The sequence below is a fragment of the Pteropus vampyrus genome, unplaced genomic scaffold (genome assembly GCF_000151845.1).
Source record: "Pteropus vampyrus isolate Shadow unplaced genomic scaffold, Pvam_2.0 Scaffold428, whole genome shotgun sequence".
Lineage (NCBI taxonomy): Eukaryota > Metazoa > Chordata > Mammalia > Chiroptera > Pteropodidae > Pteropus > Pteropus vampyrus.
Window position 1 is genome coordinate 997,209 of NW_011889209.1, and position 20,322 is coordinate 1,017,530.

At 45.1% G+C, this 20,322-nt stretch overlaps 1 protein-coding gene across 1 annotated transcript in view; it reads right to left on the reverse strand.

Moving 5' to 3' along the window:
• Nucleotides 1-340: 340 nt before the first annotated feature.
• The window catches only part of GLB1L2 (galactosidase beta 1 like 2), a 40,250-nt gene continuing 20,268 nt past the window's right edge, over nt 341-20,322 (reverse strand). Inside the window, exons 6-19 of the mRNA XM_011381087.1 lie at nt 17,498-17,590; nt 16,327-16,408; nt 10,851-10,921; nt 7,713-7,797; nt 6,246-6,383; nt 5,581-5,661; nt 5,046-5,152; nt 4,353-4,493; nt 3,976-4,047; nt 3,618-3,696; nt 1,716-1,803; nt 1,291-1,402; nt 726-842; nt 341-427 (exon numbers count right to left, since the gene is read on the reverse strand). Of these exons, the coding sequence (XP_011379389.1) occupies nt 341-427; nt 726-842; nt 1,291-1,402; nt 1,716-1,803; nt 3,618-3,696; nt 3,976-4,047; nt 4,353-4,493; nt 5,046-5,152; nt 5,581-5,661; nt 6,246-6,383; nt 7,713-7,797; nt 10,851-10,921; nt 16,327-16,408; nt 17,498-17,590 (1,353 nt within the window). The remainder of the gene's footprint in view (nt 428-725; nt 843-1,290; nt 1,403-1,715; nt 1,804-3,617; nt 3,697-3,975; nt 4,048-4,352; nt 4,494-5,045; nt 5,153-5,580; nt 5,662-6,245; nt 6,384-7,712; nt 7,798-10,850; nt 10,922-16,326; nt 16,409-17,497; nt 17,591-20,322) is intronic.

Consider the following 20,322-nt stretch of genomic DNA (forward strand, 5'->3'; position numbering starts at 1 on the left):
TGACTAGACAGTCTCACCTCAGACAGATGTCCCTCTGTCCTCTCCCAGAAGAGCAGGGAGTAGGAAGACACCACCAACAGAGCCCAGTCAAGAAGCCACACAGGTAAGTAGCGGGGTCCTTCCCTCGCCATCCCACCTCTCTTCTTCAGCTATTTCAGGTTTAAGGTCTTGAACTGAAGCAGTGGGCAGAGAAGGAGCCCTTGGCTCCCTGAGGTTGCTACTTAAGGAAACTCACTCTCTAGATGGGAGAGAGTGAGGGACAGCACACTGTCTCCAGTCAGCTGTGAGGAAGGGGTTGCTCTCCTGCTTCCCACCACCAGGAGGCACTGGGCAGCACCACTCAGTTAATGTACCGATTCCTGCCAAGGTGGGGTGTTTCAGTGAACTGTATCATAGGGCCTGCCATCTTCTCCTCGAAAACAATGACCTGGGGGAGAAAAGGGCTGGGGTATGACAGTAGCAGAGGTTTGTCTTGGAGCCAGATGACGGAAGGGGTTGGGAACCGGGCTGGAAGAAACAGGGACCCACAATTCATCGGCACCAAGGAGAAACTCAGAAGGGGCTAGCCAAAACTTCTGCCCCTCTCCCACCCTAACCAGCCTTAAAAGACTATGATAGCGCCCCTCCCCCCGCCCCCCCCTCCCCGAGAAATACTGTGGTAACAGGGAGGGCAGGAATGAGAAGGGACTCCCAGGGAAAAGGGAAGGGGCTGCATATGCTCCCACCTGGTTGATGCCTTGGTCCAACCAGGCACCTGGAAGGTAGAGGGTCTCCTGGGGTCCAATGTTCCAGTAGCGTCCAAGGTTTTGGCCATTGATGAATACAACTCCCTTCTCCCAGCCCTTCAACAGAGCAAGGAAAGTGTTAGTCACCCAGCAAAGCCAGCAAATGTGAAGTCCCATGGGAAGGCAGAGACACTGTTAGATACATGCCATGCATTCTTCTCTGAGCTTCCAGGAGACCAGTGTGAATGGATATCTTGACAGCCACAAAGTTACTAGATAGGGTGTTCTGTCTTCCATTCCCAATAGCTCTGACTTCTCGGGCAGGGCACCCAAGCTCAGACCTGGACCAAGAAGTACCACCAAGTGGTTCTTCTGCTTTGAGCCCACTCTCTCCACCCTGGGGAGCCCCTTTGGCACCCTTTCGAAGAGGGCAATGCAAAGATAGGGACCCTCTAGGCACAGGTGGTAGAGAGGGCTCCAGTAATGTTCAGGAAAGCCTTGTGGGGAGCAAGTCTCAGAGCACTCTGAGTGGGGATGAGAACCTGGGCAAAGAGGGGCTACAAACCTCCAGCTTCATAAAGGTGTCCAAAGGGGAAAGGGCAATGGACAAGGCACCCAAGAAGAAAGCAGGGAACGCAGGTGTTTCAGGGACAGGGCTCCACATGTTGGCACCGAACCTATGGGCAGAATGGAAGACAAGAAAGAAAGGAGGGCTCCTGCTCAAATCTGGGCCCCGTCCTGCAGCTAATTGCAAAGGCACCCCACATTCCCCATCTGGCAGCTGGGGCACAGGAATGGCAGCAGGGTGGTATCGTGGATATTCCCTAGTCTCCAGTGCTGGCACTGCCCCTACCTGGGCAAGTTGCTCTGGGCTCTGATCTGGTCGCCCATGAGTGGGAGGAGGGGAAGGCCAGAGCAGCTCTCAGGGCCTCCCTGGCTCTCCCTGCAAGTTAACTAGAAGTTCACACACTGCCCTCAGCAGGGACCCACCTCTGAAGGAAGCTCTTTTTCATATCCAGGCTGTAGATTCTGAAGTTTTTCAGGGGAGAATTATTCAGATAGATATTTCCAATTAAACCTGTGAGAAGGGAGCAAGAAAATCAAGTAAGGCCAAAGGCAGGGGACAGTTGACCTGGCTGTGGCTGGGCACATACACGGAAAGGTTCTGGAAAATTCAAATGAAGATTTCTTCTGAAGTTTATGCTCCCCAAGGGGTTCATCACATGGCACAAATCTTCCCTATAAATCCCAAAGTGGGTGAGAATGAGTAATACCAATATTTGCCAGGCCCCAGGATTTGCATGGAAGAATATATCAAGGGAAATGACAGAGTCGAGAATGTCAAGGGCAAGAACAGTTTCTCTGAAGGGGAAGCTCCCTTTTGGGTTCTGAAAATCCCAGTACAATAAAAATGAGGCCAAAAAGAAAGATGACCCAGAAGTCACAGCAGTTCTAGCCTAACTTCAAGGTTAGTTTTGGTGAGGTCCCAGACTAAACAGACCTAATAACAGACCTAATATCTTCTACATGACCTAGGCTTAAACATATATTTTTTAAGTATTTAAATTGTGAACAGATGACATTCTGACTTGGATGTCCAAGTCTGAGGAACTGCACACACTTGAATAGAGATTAATTGGTGCCTTGGGGAAAGAGTCAGCTCTGTTGGTACCGGAATAGCCCCTCTCGACTATGGAGCTGCTGAGTTGCTAGAACAGGATTCTGGATAGGCTGGGGGATGAGAACAGGCTTCATGGGGCCTGCAAACTCTCTGAAATTGCTGGCCTAGGTGTATGAGGGGACACACATATTTCTGGAGAGGACGTCTGTGACTTATAAACACTGAACTGTTCCAGAGGATGGGAACTCCATAGTGATAGTCCAGGGCCAAGGGGCCTGGGGAGGCAAAGACTAGGAAAGGATCAGCCTGGTAGTCCCAACCCACAAAAGAATGAAGACCAGCCTGGAGAGGGAGTTCCTTGGGGGAAGAAGTTGAGCTCCAGGGAGGAATGCTGGGGGATTGTTTGGAGAAAAGGGAAGGTTAGTTTGGACAGTGATAGAAGTTATTCTGAGGCCCTTCTGGAGAGGGCCAATCCCCAGGATCCAAGAGGCCCCCAATGTCTACACTACACGGCTTCCCCAGCAGGCCAGAAGGGATGTGCAAGTTTCTTAATAACAAAGGCAAATACCAGTGAGAGAGCTGGGAGGTCACCAGTCTCCCTCACCACAGTAGGATTTATTTTGTCTGAGTTCTTATTTCATAACATACATGAAACCACCCACATTTTAATAGATAGATAAGAAAGGAGAGGTAAATTTAAGCAGAGAAAGTATAGAAAGCCAGGAAAAAAATCAAATGAATTGGTGAACTATTCCCAGAGGGGCATGCCAGCAAGAGGATCTCATTTACTGAGTGTCCTGCCTTGTCCTTCCCACCACAAAAGAGATCATTAATGGGTTTCCAAAGTAAATAAAGAAAAAAAAGTTTCAGGAGGCAGGGATCTTATGCCTCCTTTTGGATATCTGCAACTCCTCTTGCTTGCCCCTTATGGGCCCCCATCCACCTCGCAGACAGGGTCCTGCTAAAGCCGACTGCAGCCCAGGGAGATGTGGAGAGGCGGGCCCAGTGTTTGCTGTGTGCAGCCCATGGGCATGTGGACAATACACACAGGAAATGCTAACAAGGAAGAGGATAGAACGTAGGTAGGCCTTTCAGACCCATTTCCACCTCCTTCCAATGGTTCTCCATGTCCCACCTCCCTCCAAAGTGCCTCCACGACCCACCTCACTGCAGGCAGCTTCAAAGCCTGCTGAGGAGCTGGGATAGAGAAAGGACAGTCAGGCATATGCTGAGCATCAGCGGCTTTCCTCTCAGCATGTGCTATGACCCACCTTTGCGCTGGTCATCGATATTATTCCCGTAGTTGACTCGCCCGCAATTCTCCACCAAGATCCTCAGCATGGTGTAACCCTGCCAAGAACACAGTGGTTGATGAAGACCACCTGATCACCCAGCCATAAGTCACAACTCCACCTTGGGGTTTCTCTCTGAAAGCCCAGTTCTTCCCTAAGCTCTGAGGATGCAAGTGAACGCATCCCTGCTGATCAGAAAGCAATGTTCTGCCCCACTCTCCATGTACGGCTCTAGTTCAGGAGCTTTCTGCCTTCCTGGTCTTCCTCTTTGACTCCCAAGAAACCTGTTCAGAAGATAGCTAGTGCTAGCCACCCCCCAGCTCCCCAGGAAACAAACCTGGATCAAGGGGATAATGATCTTCTTTCTTTTATGGTCCAAGAATCCTATAGATACTGTGTTCACAAATACCTGCCAGGTAAACAGACAGAAAGCATCCATGGGCTGACAGAAGGGCAATGTAAGAGATATCTCTACTAAGCAAAAAAAGAGGTTACATCGTGTGTATATGTGCTGAGGAGGGGGTTAGGCAGGCATAGAGGAGAAATGAGAGCCCACGATTGTGGCTGAAAAGGACTGCATGGCTGATGGTAAAGGGCCATCTCCAGACACAGGTAACAGCCAGATACGTAAGCACTAGGGGGAGGGAGAGGCAGGGGTATATTATAAGGCTGGATCACTACAAGGTCATAGGAATTAAGAGGGGACGATCCTACCTGTCCCCGGTCACGCACAAGACCACTGAGGACGCCAGATGAGTCAATGGTGGTCTCGTACAGAGTGTACCCAAAGGACTGGCCATTTCCATTGTTTATTGGCAGGTTCTCCATATTGATGGGCTTTTCAGAATTGGTTGGCTATACAGAGAAAACGCAGGGAGGCACAGGGCTAGGCAGAAGAGTAAAAGGGCAGCAACCTCATTGTGAGCCTCCTGGGAGGGTGTTGAGTAGCAGAAAGACCCCACCTGGGGGCTAGAGTACTAGGGACAAGGGGTGGGGCAGAGGCCTCTAACATTTTTTTTTTTCCATTTTGACTTCTCATGGCTCTCCAGGGTAGCAGGGGTGGGGGATGCAAAGGAGGGAGATGTAACAATAACAAAATAAAGCCCTGTGATCTAGTGGCCTTTTAGCTTTTTAATCCATCACCACTTTACATCATAGCATCCCTCTGCATCAGTTACAGGAGGCTGCACCCTCTTCTGCAGAAAGGAGGTCCCCATTGTGTTGCCTAGTTTTTCTTAAAGTTCTTTTTGTTCCTTCCCATTTCTTACTCTGGCATGAGATGGTTCTTTTTACTCAGTTCTAAAGTTGGAAAGTGGACCTCAAGGATATCAAGAGTTGGTTTTCCCTTCTTCCATGCCAGCTGTTGCAGGGGCTCCCTGGCCCTGCTCTCCTGATGACAGCACTCACCTCCTCCATGTACTGGAGGGCATCCCACAGTGACAGGTAGAGGACTGGCCTCACTGACTCATATGCAGTCTTGGGAAGAAGGTCAGGTGGGGGAAGAAGAGGACCACCTGCAACAGACAACAAGGCCACATCCCAAAAGGGCCAAAAACTGGCTGTCTCTTTCAGCCCCCAACCACTGGCTCTTGCCCACAGCCCAACGTGCTCCTCGATCCTGCCAACAGGGAATCAGGCCCATCCTCAGACACTTCTAGACCCTGATGGGAAGGCAATACCAGGAGGAAGAAGGGAGCTTTCTCATATCCTGAGGAGTGTTAACACTTATAAAGAGGTGTATTGACACCTATAAAAACCTAGCAAGACACAAACCATAATGAAAGCAGTTAGTCTCTCAAACCTGCCTGTCCTTGTCTTAGGGAATTCTTACAAACAGAGCAACTGGGAGTGAGACAGGGTACTGAGGAAGTAACTCCTTAAGGGATCTCAGAGCAAAAGCAAGGACCCAAGTTGGTGCTAGAGTCTGCTGTTTGCCGGGTACCTGAAATGGAGCCAAAGAGTTCTCGGAGCTTGATGAACTTAGCTGTATAATCCCCAGCCTCTGTCAGCACTGCATCATAGTCTGCAAGACACCAGGGCACTGTCACTGGTCACTCATGTCCTAGGACAGTGTCTGTGGCAGCAAAAAGAGAAGGAAGAAGCTAGGGTCAGGTAGCATGGTCCTCATCCCAGCAATTTGGGAGGCAAAACACTGGGTATGGACTGTCACTCAAAATAATGTAAATACTAAACACTATAAAATGCCGCCAAAACTACCCATGACCACAGCATGACCCTAAATTTCCAGGCATCTTTCCTGCCTTCTGGGGACTCTCAGTCTAAAGGAGGGCAAGGGTCACACTATCTCAGGGGCCTGAGTAGGGGGAAGAGGCCACCCTCATCTAAGGACCTCCCTCACCTGGTAGTGCCTCTCTCACTTCCTCCAGCTGACTTCCAAAGGCTCACAGGCATGTCAGCTGACTTCGGGCTCCAGCTGCTCTGGAAGTGTAAAAGTGACTACCCAGACCTAACCTCCACCTTCCCTGAGCACTCTAGAGCCAAATACATTAAAGGTGCCAGAGTTGTCCCTAAAGGACTCTCCATAAAAAGCCCAGACACAAAGACGCTGGGGTGTTCCAGGGAAGATCAATATTGGGGAATACTTGCCATAGCTGGTGACCACAGGGAGATAACTGTTCAAAGAAGAAGCTCCACCAATGAAGCCAAAGTTGGTGCCTCCATGGAACATGTAGAGATTGATGGAAGAGCCAGCATCAATGATGGCAGACACTGTTTTTAAAACCTCTACAGAAGGAAGGGAAGAAAGGAAATATGCAGAACGAATTAGAGTTTGAAAGAAGCCATAAGTCCCTTTATCACTCTCACCTTTCCCAACCTCTCTTCAAATTCAACTCCATGGCTCTGTCCTTCAGCTTTCACTAAAACCCCAACCACAGAAGGACAAAGAGAAGTGGCCAGAATCATGGCTCCAGAGCCTGGGCCTTCCAGTTATTTTTTTAAGTCATAGACAAGTCTTTGTTGACTACGATTTGGACAATCTGCAGCCCAAGGTAGCCTTCTGCCTCTACCCAACATGCTTCTCAGCTGTTACTTCCACTCAGTAAGACACAAAAGGACAGAAATCATAATTAGATAAATAGTGCTGAATACCTCCCATCTTACCATTATTAGAGAATGAATCAATGACATGAAAAGACAGTATAAAAGGAGAAATATAAATGGTTAATAAATATAAATATATATATATATCAGTATTGGTCAAAGAACTGTGAAATAACAATGACCTATCAGACTGGCAAATATTGAAAATTATTTTAATGCTCAGTATTGATGAATCTATGGAAAATAAGAATTCTCATTTAATAATATAGAGTTAAGAATTGCTACAATCTTTCCAAAAAGCAGCTTAGTAACTATATATCAAAATTTCATTTGTGTAGCAATTCTATTGCTAGGAACTTATCACAGTGAAAAAATATGCCAAGTATGCAAAACCGGATGTTCAATGAATGCTCACTAAAATAGTAGTCGATTAACGAAAACCACTGAAAACAACTTAAGTGTTCATCAATAAGAAACTGGGGGAATAAATTGTAATTTAGTCACCAATACAATGGGCTTCTTTGAATTCTTTAAAACGGTGATGAACTCCACATCTAATAGTATAGACAGCTGTCCACTGTGTCATTCACTGGCACAAGTGGGTGACAAAGAGCAGATATGACAGCATTTGTCCATCTCTCTATCTACAGGTGCACACAAGACTGCAGACAGAGAACTGCCTGGACAGTGGACATCACAATGTTTTCTCTGGACTCTGAAATTTTTAATTTCTTCTTTATACATTTTCTATATTTGCTAGATGTTTGCAATAGGCATTCATTACTTATCTTCTTACAAAAACTTAATAAAGCAATGTTAAAAGTCCTACCATTCACTTTAAATATCAAGACAAATGATTCTGGAATATAGAAAGCTGACTATTACATGCAAATAACCCCAGAAGCTTTGTTCCCCAACAGCTCATTTACCTCACTTAGCAGGTTATCTGGAACTTATTCCTACTTCTTAGGTCAATACCCATGCTGGAGGTAGATACTGCAAAGCACTCACCAGAAGAATCCAGGATATTATGTGGGCCTCCCCAGGAGTCAAACCACCCTGTCCAGTACTCCATCACCATCTTGGGCTGAACCCCCTGGACACCATGAAATGAGAAGTTAGCTGGTCAAAAGAGACAGATAGAGGGCATCCCTTCCTGAGGAGTATGCCAGCCCCTCTATCCTGCCAACTCTTGCCTGGCTTCACACCCCTGGCCTGAGAGGCCATTGAAAGCAGAGCACAAATGAGGACAAATGCATCTGTACTCGCTTAGCCTCCACATGTGGCTTCCACGCTGCAGGTGGAGAGTAGAAAGAGCTCCCAAAGGTGATGGAGGAGACCCTGCTGCCCTAATGTGGTTTTACTGTTACATATGGTGCTGGTGAGAAAACACAGGGATCTGTTCAAAGTAAGTCTTCATTAGAATTCAGTATCTGCTTTGGGAGTCTCTTCCTACATTGATTTGCTTTCTAGATCAGTCCAAGCTTTGCCTTCTCTCCCAGGAAAGGAGCTTGTTCAACAGGATAGCTTATACTTAGAGACACACTATGGATGCAGACTCCTCTGCTGCTGCTTCCTTCTAGCTGGAAGAGTCAGAGAGCTTCAGGGTGGGCCCCTCTTCAAGGTCCAGCTTAATTTCAATAGAAGTTTACAAAACTTGACCAAAAGAACAGGGAGTTATAGTGCAGCCATTCATGGTGTCTGGCTTCATAGCTTGGCTGGGACATTCAATAAGTCTTGAATATTACTTCAGAATACTGCCTTTGGCATAGGATTGTCCCAGGGATTCAGACATTGTTCCTGGGACCGTGCTTTACTCTATCGTGTTTGCAGAAGCATCAGAATACATTGGAGGTGGGGTGGAGTGAGGACTGATATGCTGGTATTTCAGGTTCCACACAAGAGCCCTCTTCATTCATCAAGTGCCTTCTCTGTTAGTGACAGCCTTACATTTAGCGGCAACCGAATGCAGAGCAACAAAATCTAATCCAAGGTGATGGGGCAGATTTATAAGCTTTTGAATAGAGGTACTAACCACACCAGGGGAAAGGTCAAAGTAGTACAACATTGTAGGGGCAAGACTAGTGGGTTGGCTTTCTTTACAGCAAGAAGGGGATACACTATGCCATGTTTAGTATAGTCACTAGAAACGGAGGAGTAGATTCCAAGTCCCACATGCGAGTAGTCTCCAGAGCTGGGAGGGGCTTCCTGACTGAGGGCGATGGGCCAAGGAAGGGGGGTGTGGGTCACCGCACCATGCAATGTGGCTTAAGCTGGAGCTGTGCACTCAGACTGTGCTGCACGCCCTAACCCGCCACTCACTACTGGGTACTTTATCTGTTCTATAAATCTGTCTCCTTAACTGTAAAATGGTAATAACAGTAGTTCACATGGGTACTGGGAAAATTAAATGAGATAGTGCACATAATACCCTCAGTATGCAGTACCTGACACTTAGGAAAGACTTGAGAAACATTCACCTTCATTATCTTCATCACTGACATGGACATAAAGGACCCAGCTCAGAGAAGCAGAGTTGTACTGTTGGACCACTCAAAGGAGCCTTTGGTATAAATAAGGAAGCATCCATGACCCCTTCTTCGAGGAAAATGGACAGCACTGAACTGAAGACAGAAAGGCCTTTAACAGTGCCATTCTGTCAATAGGATGACCAGGCCTGGGGCACACAGATGTGGTCACTTCTCCAAGAATGACTATGCAGGAGCCAACATGAAGCACTGCTGTCCTGCGTGTTTTGCAAACATTACTTCATGTGACCCTCAAACAACCCTATGAGTAGGTATTATTATCCCTGCTTGACAGAAGAGGAAAGAAGCACAGAGAGGGCACACACCGAGCGGGCAGAGGGGCAGCTCACAGCTTCCTGTACTGCTCCTGGACAGCTCTCAAGTACAATCCTACTTAGTTACTGGGCAATTGTTTATTTAACGCATTTCTTCCCAAGCAGGTTACAGCTCCCTGAAGGCAGAGACCCTGCTGTCTTAGTCACTGCAGAGTAATGAGACCCAGCACCACTTCAGGCAGAGAACAGGCGCTCAGTATTGGAGGAAGAAAGGAAAGGAGAAAGGGGCTGAACCTGTATCCTTTGTCTCTCCCCTGATCTGCCTAGCTAAGTCTGCCTGGGGTCAGGTCTCATCTCATCCTGGGCACCATCCCTAACCATTCTGCTTGTCCCTCTAAACTCCAGTAGTAGTTATATCACATACACGGGTGGCCTTCATCCTACATGACTTCAAACTGCCATAGTGATTTCATATGGCTGTGCCTTAGGTCACTACCTCTGCTCTAAGAAACACAGCTGGGATACAGAACAAAACCAGCATCTCTACAGGTGTGTATTCACTGGGGACACAAACACTCCAACAGCTCCACTCTAGTCCAAGGGATCATGTGTACATCCAGTGGCAGTGGCAGTTTGGGACACTCACACCCTTCAGTAGCACAAGGTGAGAGATTGGGCCTCTCAAGTCTGTGAATGGGCCACAGCTGCCTTGGCCAGATCACATCTACTCAGTAGAGACACATAAACTCAAAAGAAATCAATCAGAATAGGATTTAACTGTAAATTCCCACCCATCTGATGGATATTGAGATACATCCAGAAACTTCTTTCTCCTGACCTGGAAGGAACCAGGCTTCCTGTCTTGGTGGTGACAATAATCTTTCTAGGTCCAGAAGGGCCTTACAGGTTAAGGTCAGATGCATACAGTAAAGGACAGGGAAGTGTTTCTCTTCTTAGTCCTTAGGGCCCAAATTGAACAGTCAGGGGCTAAGTGAATCCACAAAATTCTAGTCCAGAGGCCACTATGAGCGTACCAAGCTTAGAGCTTCAAAAAGGAACCCCCTTCTTCAGAGGCGAAAGCACATTTGTGTGCCCACACAACAACGTCTCAGAGCAATTCCTATACTATCCCCTTTGCCAGGGGCATAGCAACACAGTGCATAGGGTTGGGATTCACAGTGTGGAAGGAGGGCTCTGAGCAGAAAGGTTCCCATGTGGGAACCCTGAACACAGTTACAGGCACTCCAAGGAACAGCTGACTTCCTGACAAAGAGGCTCGGCTTAACTCTAGGAATTCCTATCCTCGGGATCAGCAAGTCAGGCAGCTTCCCCTGGGCCATACTTACCTGAACACTTAAGAGAAAGGTGGTTAGTAAATGCAGCTCCTCTTGCGACTGTAAGTTGATGGTGGCCAGCACTGTGAATGGAAAGGAGAAAGGAGAAACAGGTATTGTCTTAAAGCCAGAAAGACTTTCTGAATTACCCCAGACCTTTCTTAATTCACCAGTAAAATAAATTAACTAATCTTGACATTGTTTCCCACCTCCAATTAGAGTTTAGTTCCTCTGATGTCAGATTTATCTTGTTCATCTTGGTAATTCCACCACTCAGCACAGACCTTACAGTACAGTCACTAAGCATCTGTTCTTGATTAATGTAATTTTTACAACCAGAGTGTGCATTTCAGTTAATTATTATTTTGTAGGAGCCTAGAGTCTGATCTTTACTTTGTACCTCAAGCATCTAGTACAGGGTAATGAACTAAATGAAGATTCTCCTTTTATTTCTTTTACGAGGGCTAATTTTCTATTCTATGCCATAATGTATTCATTATTTTTTATTTAAAATGATATTTAAATGGCTGTGCATTAATGAAAGGTATGCCTGAAAAAGATGTGCTATGTGTGGCCTATCGTCGGGATCCCTGGCCCACCCCAGCTGCAGAACTCGGCTCTGAGGCTCCTTCACTGCTGCTGTCTGCCGGGCAGTGGGCCTGACACACACTGGCCATGGCTTTAGTTCTAATGAGCCTGGAAAGACATGACAGAGATGGAGCCGGCCTGTCCAGCTGGCCACCCTGACACTCTCTTGTCAGACACAGCTCCTGCTTACCAGTGATTAAAAACAAGCAAGAGCTGAAGCTCCAGAGGTTAACTTGCCTCAAAGGTACACAACAGCTAAGCGGCAGAGCAAGACTACAAGCCCAGACCCATCTGACACCAATCCGCTATCCTGTGATGTCACTGTCCTCCAGAAACCCCCTGAGTAAGACTCGACATCCAGACTCCTTCTCATCTAAAGTGGAAACTCTTTGAAGACAGTAGGCCTGCCTGAAACTGACCGGGTAGAAATCTCAGACATCAACGAGATTAGCATGGCTAATTGAACATAGCATCTATTCCTATCCTTCCTGAGAAACCACAAAAATAAAAATAAAGAAATGAAAAGGTAGAAGGCCATAAGAAACAAGAACTGGAGAGGACAAATAACAGAGATGGTTTTAATAAAATATTGGGAGAGTGAAAATGGGCAGTGGGTTGGTAAATGGCCCAGGAAAATGGAAGAAGTTATGACCGGTCCCTGCCTCACATCGGAGGCACTGTGCAGGGTAGGATACCTCACATTCATCAAACCTCACACGTTTATCAAACCTCCTTCTTGCCAGTGGCCATCCCCTCGGGGGACCATACTCTCTGGGAAAGCTGACATCTCCAGGTTTTGAGGGATCAGGCATAGCAAAATGTGGGTGAGAGACTAACAGGGAGAATAAGGACAATCTGAACATTCCCCCCTCCCATTCCCCCCGCCAGCTCCCAGAACCTATAGCAATAAACCACAGGATCCTTCTCTGGAAACATTTGATTGGATTAAAGACAGTATCTCCAAACACCGACATTTGGGCTTCCCTCATTGAAACAGCCGACTACAGCCCCGTCACCCCACAGAGCAGCACACCTGTCACCAGCCTCTCCTAGCACTTAGTTCCCAAGTGGCCTGCTAGTGCCTCTTCCTTAAATGGCTCAGTCAAGAGCCAGGCGATTGAGTGAAACTCTTCATATGGAAGACTAAGCAGAACAGATAAATGTTAAAAAAAAAAAAAAAGTAAAATATCCTCAGAGAGAGAGAGAAGATAGTATCCATTTCAAAAGTATGCTATGCGAAAAAATATATACTCAAGAAAAAAAAGAACTAGAAGGTAAGAGTTGAGGAAGTCACCCAGAAAGCAGAACTAAAGGGCAAAGAGAGAAAAAATTAAAAAGATAAGCAACTTAGAATCACTCTGAGAGTCCAATCCACAAATAACAGGAATGACCAAAGATCAGAAGAAAGAGGAGGGAGCATATGCAACAACTGAATGTCCCACCATTGATAACCATAACTGTTCCAGTGCAAAAAAACCCCAGAAGTGTCATGAAAAGGAGGAAGTCTCACACCAAAGAACAGCACTATGAAATACTAGAATATCAAGGATAAAAGGAAAATTCTAAAAATTTCTAGAAATAAGAGAAGGAAAAAATAAAAAGAACACATAAAAGGGTCTGGAACGAGAATGTGCTTGTGTTTCAGCAGCAACAGTGGATGTTGGAAGATAATGGAGCGATGCCTTCGAAGTTCCAGGAAACGAGTTCAACAGGAGACACAGAGGCCAGCCTCAGGTAAGCTATGCAGAGGCTGCCTACAGCGCAATCAGACTTGAAGAGAGTCTGACAGGCACAGTCCTTTGAAAAACGCTGGTGATAGGAGTGTGGAAGATCTCTGGTAAAGTGTTTGTTTAAAAGAGAAAGTGGGAAGGGTGGAAAGAAAAGAGAGATTGAAAATAAAAGAAAAACAAATGGGATAATACACAGAAAGTGACAATGAAGCACACGGAAAGCGAGCCAATTCACAAATGCTGCGCAGGCTATTGGAGGCAGTGCGAGGCCTGTCTGAGGACATCACTGTCGGTCAAGCATGCACTGACTATCGATGTCACTCAGAAGCGGGAAGTGGCTACACCACCTGGAAAGACCTGGAGGGCAGAGGTGGTGCAGAGAACTAGATCCTCAACCAGAACAACAGGTCAGTAGGTAGCCTTTTAAATCAATAAATACAGAGTTCTATATGTATATTATTTGGAATTTTGAAGGAAATGCCTGAAGAAAGGTTAGAGTTCAAAATGGTCATCTCTATGGAGTGAGAGGAGGGAAGCTACACAGTATTTCTTGATAAGTGTTTCTATGATTTGACTTTTAGAACTTTCATAGAACTTTTAAAATGTGTTATTTTAATTACATTTTTAATTGACGGAAAGAAAATCATTCTGGGGGGTGGAGGGGACATAGAGTCTCTGAGAATCCACTCAAGGCTTTCCTCTGCAGAATGCCAGCGCGCTGAAAACCTGCACCAGCCTCCAGGGGTCTTGCCTTCCTGCTCCAGACCAGATGCCTGAGAGCAGGAGGCATTGGAAACACTCACGGGTGGACAGCGCCATCGTGTGGCAATGACAGGAATGGCTGCTGGTCCTCATCAGGAGACACTTAGTGTCTGGGTGCTTGAAGAATCCATCCAGCTTATAGACCAGAGCCTTCTCCACTCATTCATTCAACAGTCACTCCCTGAGTGCCAGCTGCACACCAGGCACTGGCCTAGAGATGCAAGTCCCTCTCTTCAAGCATTCAAGCCAGTGAAGGGCAATACAGAAGGAACAATAAAGTGTTGTGTGGGATGCGGCAGAGGTCAGCATGGTTGTAGGAGCCCGCAAGAAGGACTGGCAGTGGACAGGAGGGCCCTTCATCCGCCAGCCATTCCTTCATGCACAAAGAGTGTCCAGGCACAGGAGCACAGATGAACAAGACAGACAGGACCCAAGCCCCAGGGAGCTTACTGCTGCAGTGAGAAAGGTAAATAAAACAAACTACCCTGAATGTTAGAAGGCAGAGCTCCAGGAAGAGTTGCAATTTCAAATGGATGCTTAAAGGAAGACTCACTGTGAGATGACCTCAGAGAAAAGTCAGGAGGAAATGGAACAGCCGCTCCCCGCAGACCTAGCAGAAGGCTGGGGGCATTAAGCATGTTCGAGGAACAGCAAGAAGCCATGAGGGTGGAGCAGGGTGGGCCAGGGGCAAGCAGGCGATGACTGGCTGGGTCACAGAGGCAGTGTGGGAGGCCCTACGGGGTCCTTCTCAGGACTTGCGCTTCACTCTGCACGAGACAGAGCATACCTGGAGTTCAGGTCGAGGGTGAGATGATCCAAATGACATTTCAAAGCATGCGATGGATGCTGAGAAAAAGTTTTGAGGGATCAACAGTGGAAAAAAAAAGGAGATTAGTTCCAGACTGTTTCAATAATGCAAATGAGCAGTGATGGTAATAGTTGAGGTGGTTTGGATTCCGGATAAATTTTGAAGATAAAGCTGAAGATAAAAATGATTTGCTGATGTGTGTCAAGCATAGGGAAGGAAAGAAGTTGAGAGGGAGTACAAGGTCTAGGGCTTGTGCAATTGGGGGAAGATGGGGTTGCAGTTTACTGAGGAAAGGAAGACTAAACATGGGGCAGGTTCTAGGAGGGAAACAGACCAGTTCAGTTCCCCAATGGTTCCACTGAGACTGGTGGCCTTCCCAGGGGCGTGCCCAGGAGGCAGAGGTAAGGCAGGAGTTCAGGAAAAGTTCCTGATAGATAGGCATCTTGGACTCATCAATACACAGATCCTATTTAAAGCCGTCAGAAGGAGAATGAATTCCAAGGAGTGAGTCGTAAAGAGTTTGAACATTAGAGCTCAGGGAAAGAGAAGTGACCAGCACAAAACACCAAGAAAGAGCTGCCCAAGAGGCTGGAGAAAAACTGGAAAATGGTGTCCTGGCTGCCAAGCAAGGAAAAAGTTTCAAGGAAAAGAGATTGATGTTTGCTGAAAAATAAAATCAGACAGGTCAGAAGCAACAAGGAATAACAACTTATATTTATAACATGGAGATCACTGGGACTTTGAAAAGAACAATGTCAGTGGACTGACATGATCGCCATGGTTTAGGAGAGAGAGAGGAAAGAGAGGGGAGTAGTGAGTATAGACATGGGCAGATTTATTGAAAGGGGAGCAGAGAAATGAGTCAAAAAATATTTTTTTAGAAGAGAGAAATATTATGTTTATATACAGGTGGGAATGACCCAAGAGAGAAAATTTCATGATACAGGGTGGAAGGGGGAGTTGCTGAGCAAGCCCTTGAGTAGATGACAGGAGAAGAGCTCGGTGTGAAGTGGCTGGCCTGAAACAGAAACCTGGCACGTGCATCTACACTAACAGAGAGGCAGAGGAGAAACACGATGCTGGTGGACGAAGAGCTGCCATAGTTATTGACTGTACATTCATTGCCAGGCCAACTCTCTGTCACTGCAGGGGCTACATGGACCCCAGAGAGGGTCAGTCATCTCTATAATTCTGGCAGAACTGGAGTAAGCCATCCTCACAGTCTGCCCAATGTTTCATCAGCTCAGCCCTCCTTGGAGACATTAAGAGACCTCAGATGCCCAACTCACGTTCCCTGCGTCTTGCAACCTGCAGAGCACTGCCAGTGTGAGTGGACAGCAGAAATGAGAGACCAGCTACAGAGCTGTCTATAGCAAGTCCGTCTCTGACGTGGAGGCTCCAATCTTCTGCAGCCCAGAGATTCAGGGCCTAGTGCCATGCAAAAGGGAGGACAGGCATCTGGACAGCTCTGCTTGTGACTCAGGCCATTGGGGGGAGCATGCACATCCAAGCCAGGGTGCTGTCCCCCACTCTGCATGACTCCCATCCAGGTACTTCCATCAATGCCCCCAACCCCCACACATGGCCTCCATGTAGGTACCTCCATGGACAAACCCCTTGCTCAGGCCATCCTTGTTATCTGAAGTTAAGAGCAGCTCCACAATTCCTCGGTCCTCCAAGGCCTGTGGGGAGAAATAAGAGTAGTCAAATTGTATCAGTCCTCAGAGCTTCTGCTCTGTTGCACAGCTGGGAGTGAGGCAGCCAAAAGAGAAAGCGTGGGGGATTCAAATGAAGCATTTATTTCTCTGAAGAAATATTCTGTGCATCCTATGTTCAACAAAGCTCCCATAAGCTGGAAGTTATCCCTTCCCTACACTGGGCAGGATGGGATCTGGTCACCAACCAACCATGCCGCAGTCACATGCCCATGGTATGCTGTGCATGCCCAGTAGAACAGGAAGTGCTCCTTGAATGTTGTAAATCAAATAATGAAGAAGTGGAAGAAACAGACTGTGCTGAGAGGCAATAACCATTTTCCCACTCAGAACAACTGCTAATGCTATGGTACATTTACAGTCATCCAGGCCTTCTGATACTTTACATAGACTGTCCTCGTCAGTCTTCACAGTTAGTATCTGAACTGTACAGACACAGAGCCTCAGAGGGGTTGGATAAAATGTTACGGGCACAGAGCCAATGAGAAAGTATAGACCTCAACCCAGAGTCTGTCCACCTTTAAAGGTTCTGCTCTGGGACTGTGGGCAATTTGGGATCAGAAATGCCAGCAAGTATGATTTGCCTATCATTTCCCTGCAGATATTATAAGACTGCTTATTTCAACCCAATTCTTTTGAAAATTAGAGGCAGAGGGATAACCCAGTAGATGAATAAAACTAATGTCTGATCCCAGCTGCTGGTGAGGAAGGAGCAGAGGGGCCCTAATTTGCAGGACAACAAAAGCCGCAGGAGAAGTCTAAGAAGTCTAAGAAGACTTCTCTAACCATCACCGCTTAATTAAGTCAATTTCTTTATTCTCAGCCCCTGCAACACCATGTATGTACTACCACCCTAAATTAAACTCAATCAACACAGGACAAATAAGTGACAACCTTGTTGAAATAAAAGTATGAAGAAAGAATTCACTAATTAATAAATAGTATTGATAGATGTGGTATTAGTATGAGAAAAGTATTAGACCCACATGTGACACCATAACCCATAATACATTCCAGAGGAAGGAATATGAAGAAATAAATCAAGCTAATACTTACTTTCTTGATATAAGGCATATAGGCAGGGTCTTTGTTATAGGAACCATACTCATTCTCCACCTGCACAGCAATGATGGGTCCTCCATACTTGTACTTGCGAAAAGAGAAACAATCAGAATCTGAGTTTGTAGTGAGAACTGTATTATCTAATTTCCCCCATATTTATCACCAATTACTAGCAAAACATCCCATTTGAAAGCAAAAGTCTCAAAAGGTTTGGTATATAATTGAGAATAATGTCAATAAAACAGAGTGGGAAGCTCCAGGCCCATATTTCCCTATGGACAAATATGCACTGACTAAAACAACTTTATAGGAGCTCTGGAAGCTAGTCAAATATTTAAACAAACATGTAAGCCCCCAATCAAGAAAACAATACATTCAAAATGGTAGGAAATTTCATGGTGTTTTGCTTGCCCTTGCCCTGCTCCCTCCCTGGCATAGTGTGGCACAGTCAGAAAAAAAACATCCCAAATACCAGTTCCCTCCCTCAAAACAGAAGAAGCAAAATGAAACTTGTTTACAATGTTCTGGGCTATCTGTGGGCTAATAATAAGACTAGTTTCTGTCTCATCAGACTTAGAGCTTAGACAGGAAGTGTTCTCAAACTTTGAACCTCAGGGCCTATCTTTGAGACCACCTAGGAATACCAGGGGCTGTTGGCATTAAAAAAAAAAAATTGAACCTCAGGTGTGTGTGTGTTTCTTTAGAAACTATTTCTAGAAATTTATTTCGTTCCTCTGAATGAGCCATGTTTCCCTCTTTCTTGTATGCCTTGTACTGTTGTTGTTGTTGTTGTTGGTGGTGGTGGTGGTGGTGGTGGTGGTGGTGGTGGTGGTGGTGGTGGTTGAAAATTGGGCATCTGAAAAAACAATCCTTTCCCAGTCTTTGCAGACTTGAGAGGAACACAGTCATTATCTAGCAGGCTCCCGAGTCTTGAGATCAGCCCAGGGTGAAGGCATAAGATCTCAGATATATTCTGGGCATGTGTCCTGTCTGGACTGTGTGTGTGCATTTTTTTTAACTGCCATTGACTGCTTTTACATGTCTCAGTTTCCCAGAGTCTCATCCCAGACTCTTCTTGTGGCTTTAGATGTTCTATCATATTCCTCTGCCTGTAATACCTTGTCCTCAGTTATCCATGGGTCTGTAATCCCCCTGAAGTTTTCACATGTTGTGACCCACCACCACCTCTAAAGAAACACACACTCTGGACCTACTAGGCAATGATTATAAAACAATTGTCATAAATATGCTCAGAGAGCTAAAGAAAAATCATGAACAAAGAAGTTAGGAAAAGTAGATATGAACAAAATGAGAATATTAATAATGTGATAGAAACTATAAAAAAAACAGAATTTATGAAACTGAAAAATATAATATCTAAATAGAAAAATTCACCATAGGAGTTCAACAGAAGATTCAAATAGGCATAAAAAAGAATAGGCAAACTTGAAGACGGGTCATTTTAAATTATTGAGTCTGAGGAGTGAAACAAAAAAAAGAATGAAGAAACATGAACGAAGACTAAGGGACTCATGCAACTTAAGTAAGCAAATAAATATACTCATTATCTACTTCCAAAAGGAGAAGAAAGAAAAGGGTAGAGAGATTACTTGAAGAAATAATGGCTGAAAACCTCCCAAACTTGAGGAAACATGAATATAAAAATCCAAAAAGCTTCAATAAAATCCAAGTAGCATTAGCCAAGAGACTCACATCAAGACATATTACAGTCAAATTGCCAAAGCCAAAGTCAAAGAGATTCTCAAAAGGAGCAAGAGAAAAGCAACTTGACATGTACAAAGGATTCCCCAATAAAACTATCAGCGGATATCTCAGCAGAAACCTTGCAATACAGAGGCAGTGGGATGATATATTCAACATGCTCAAAGGAAAAAAACAATCAACTGAGAATACTATATGCAGCAAAATCATCCTTCAAAAATGAGGAAGAAACTGAGATATTCTCAGACAAAAGCTCAGGGATTTCATTACCAGTAGACTTATCTTAAAATAAATGCTACATGGAGTCCCTCAAGTTGAATGAAAAGATGCTAGACAGTAACTTGAACCATATGAAAATATAAAGTCCTCTGGTAAAAGTAAATACATGAAAAAAATGTAAAAACCAATATTATTTTAATTTTAGTGTATAATTCCACTTCTTATTTTTACAGAATTTAAAAGACAATGCAAAAAAATGATTACGAATCTATATGCATCGATACACAATATATATGCATGTAATTTGTGACGTCAATAACATAAAGGGAGGCAGTGCTGTAAAGGAGTAGAGTTTTTGTATGTGACTGAGGTTAAATTGGTATCAAAATAAGACAGAATGTCATAACTTTAGGACAGTATATATAATACCCATGGTAACCACAATTAAAATATCTATAGAAAATACACAATTGGAAATGAAAAGGGAATCAAAACTTGTCACTATAAGAAATAAACTAAATACAAAGAAAGAAAGACATTAATGGAAGTGATAAAAGAGAAAAAAAACTATAAGACATATAGAAAAACAAATAACAAAATGGCAAAAGTGTTTCCCTACCAGTAATTACTTTAAATGTAAATATATTAAATTCCTCAACTAAAAGATATATATTTGCAGAATGAATAAAAAACAATATACAACTATATGCTATCTACAAGACATTCACTTTAGATCTAAGGACACACACATTGGTTGAACACGAAAGGATGGAAAAAGACATTCTGTGTAAATAGCAACCAAAAGGGAGCAGGGACACTTTAAGTCCAAAACTGTTAGAAGAGACAACAAAAGGTATTATACGATATTATATTTCTAC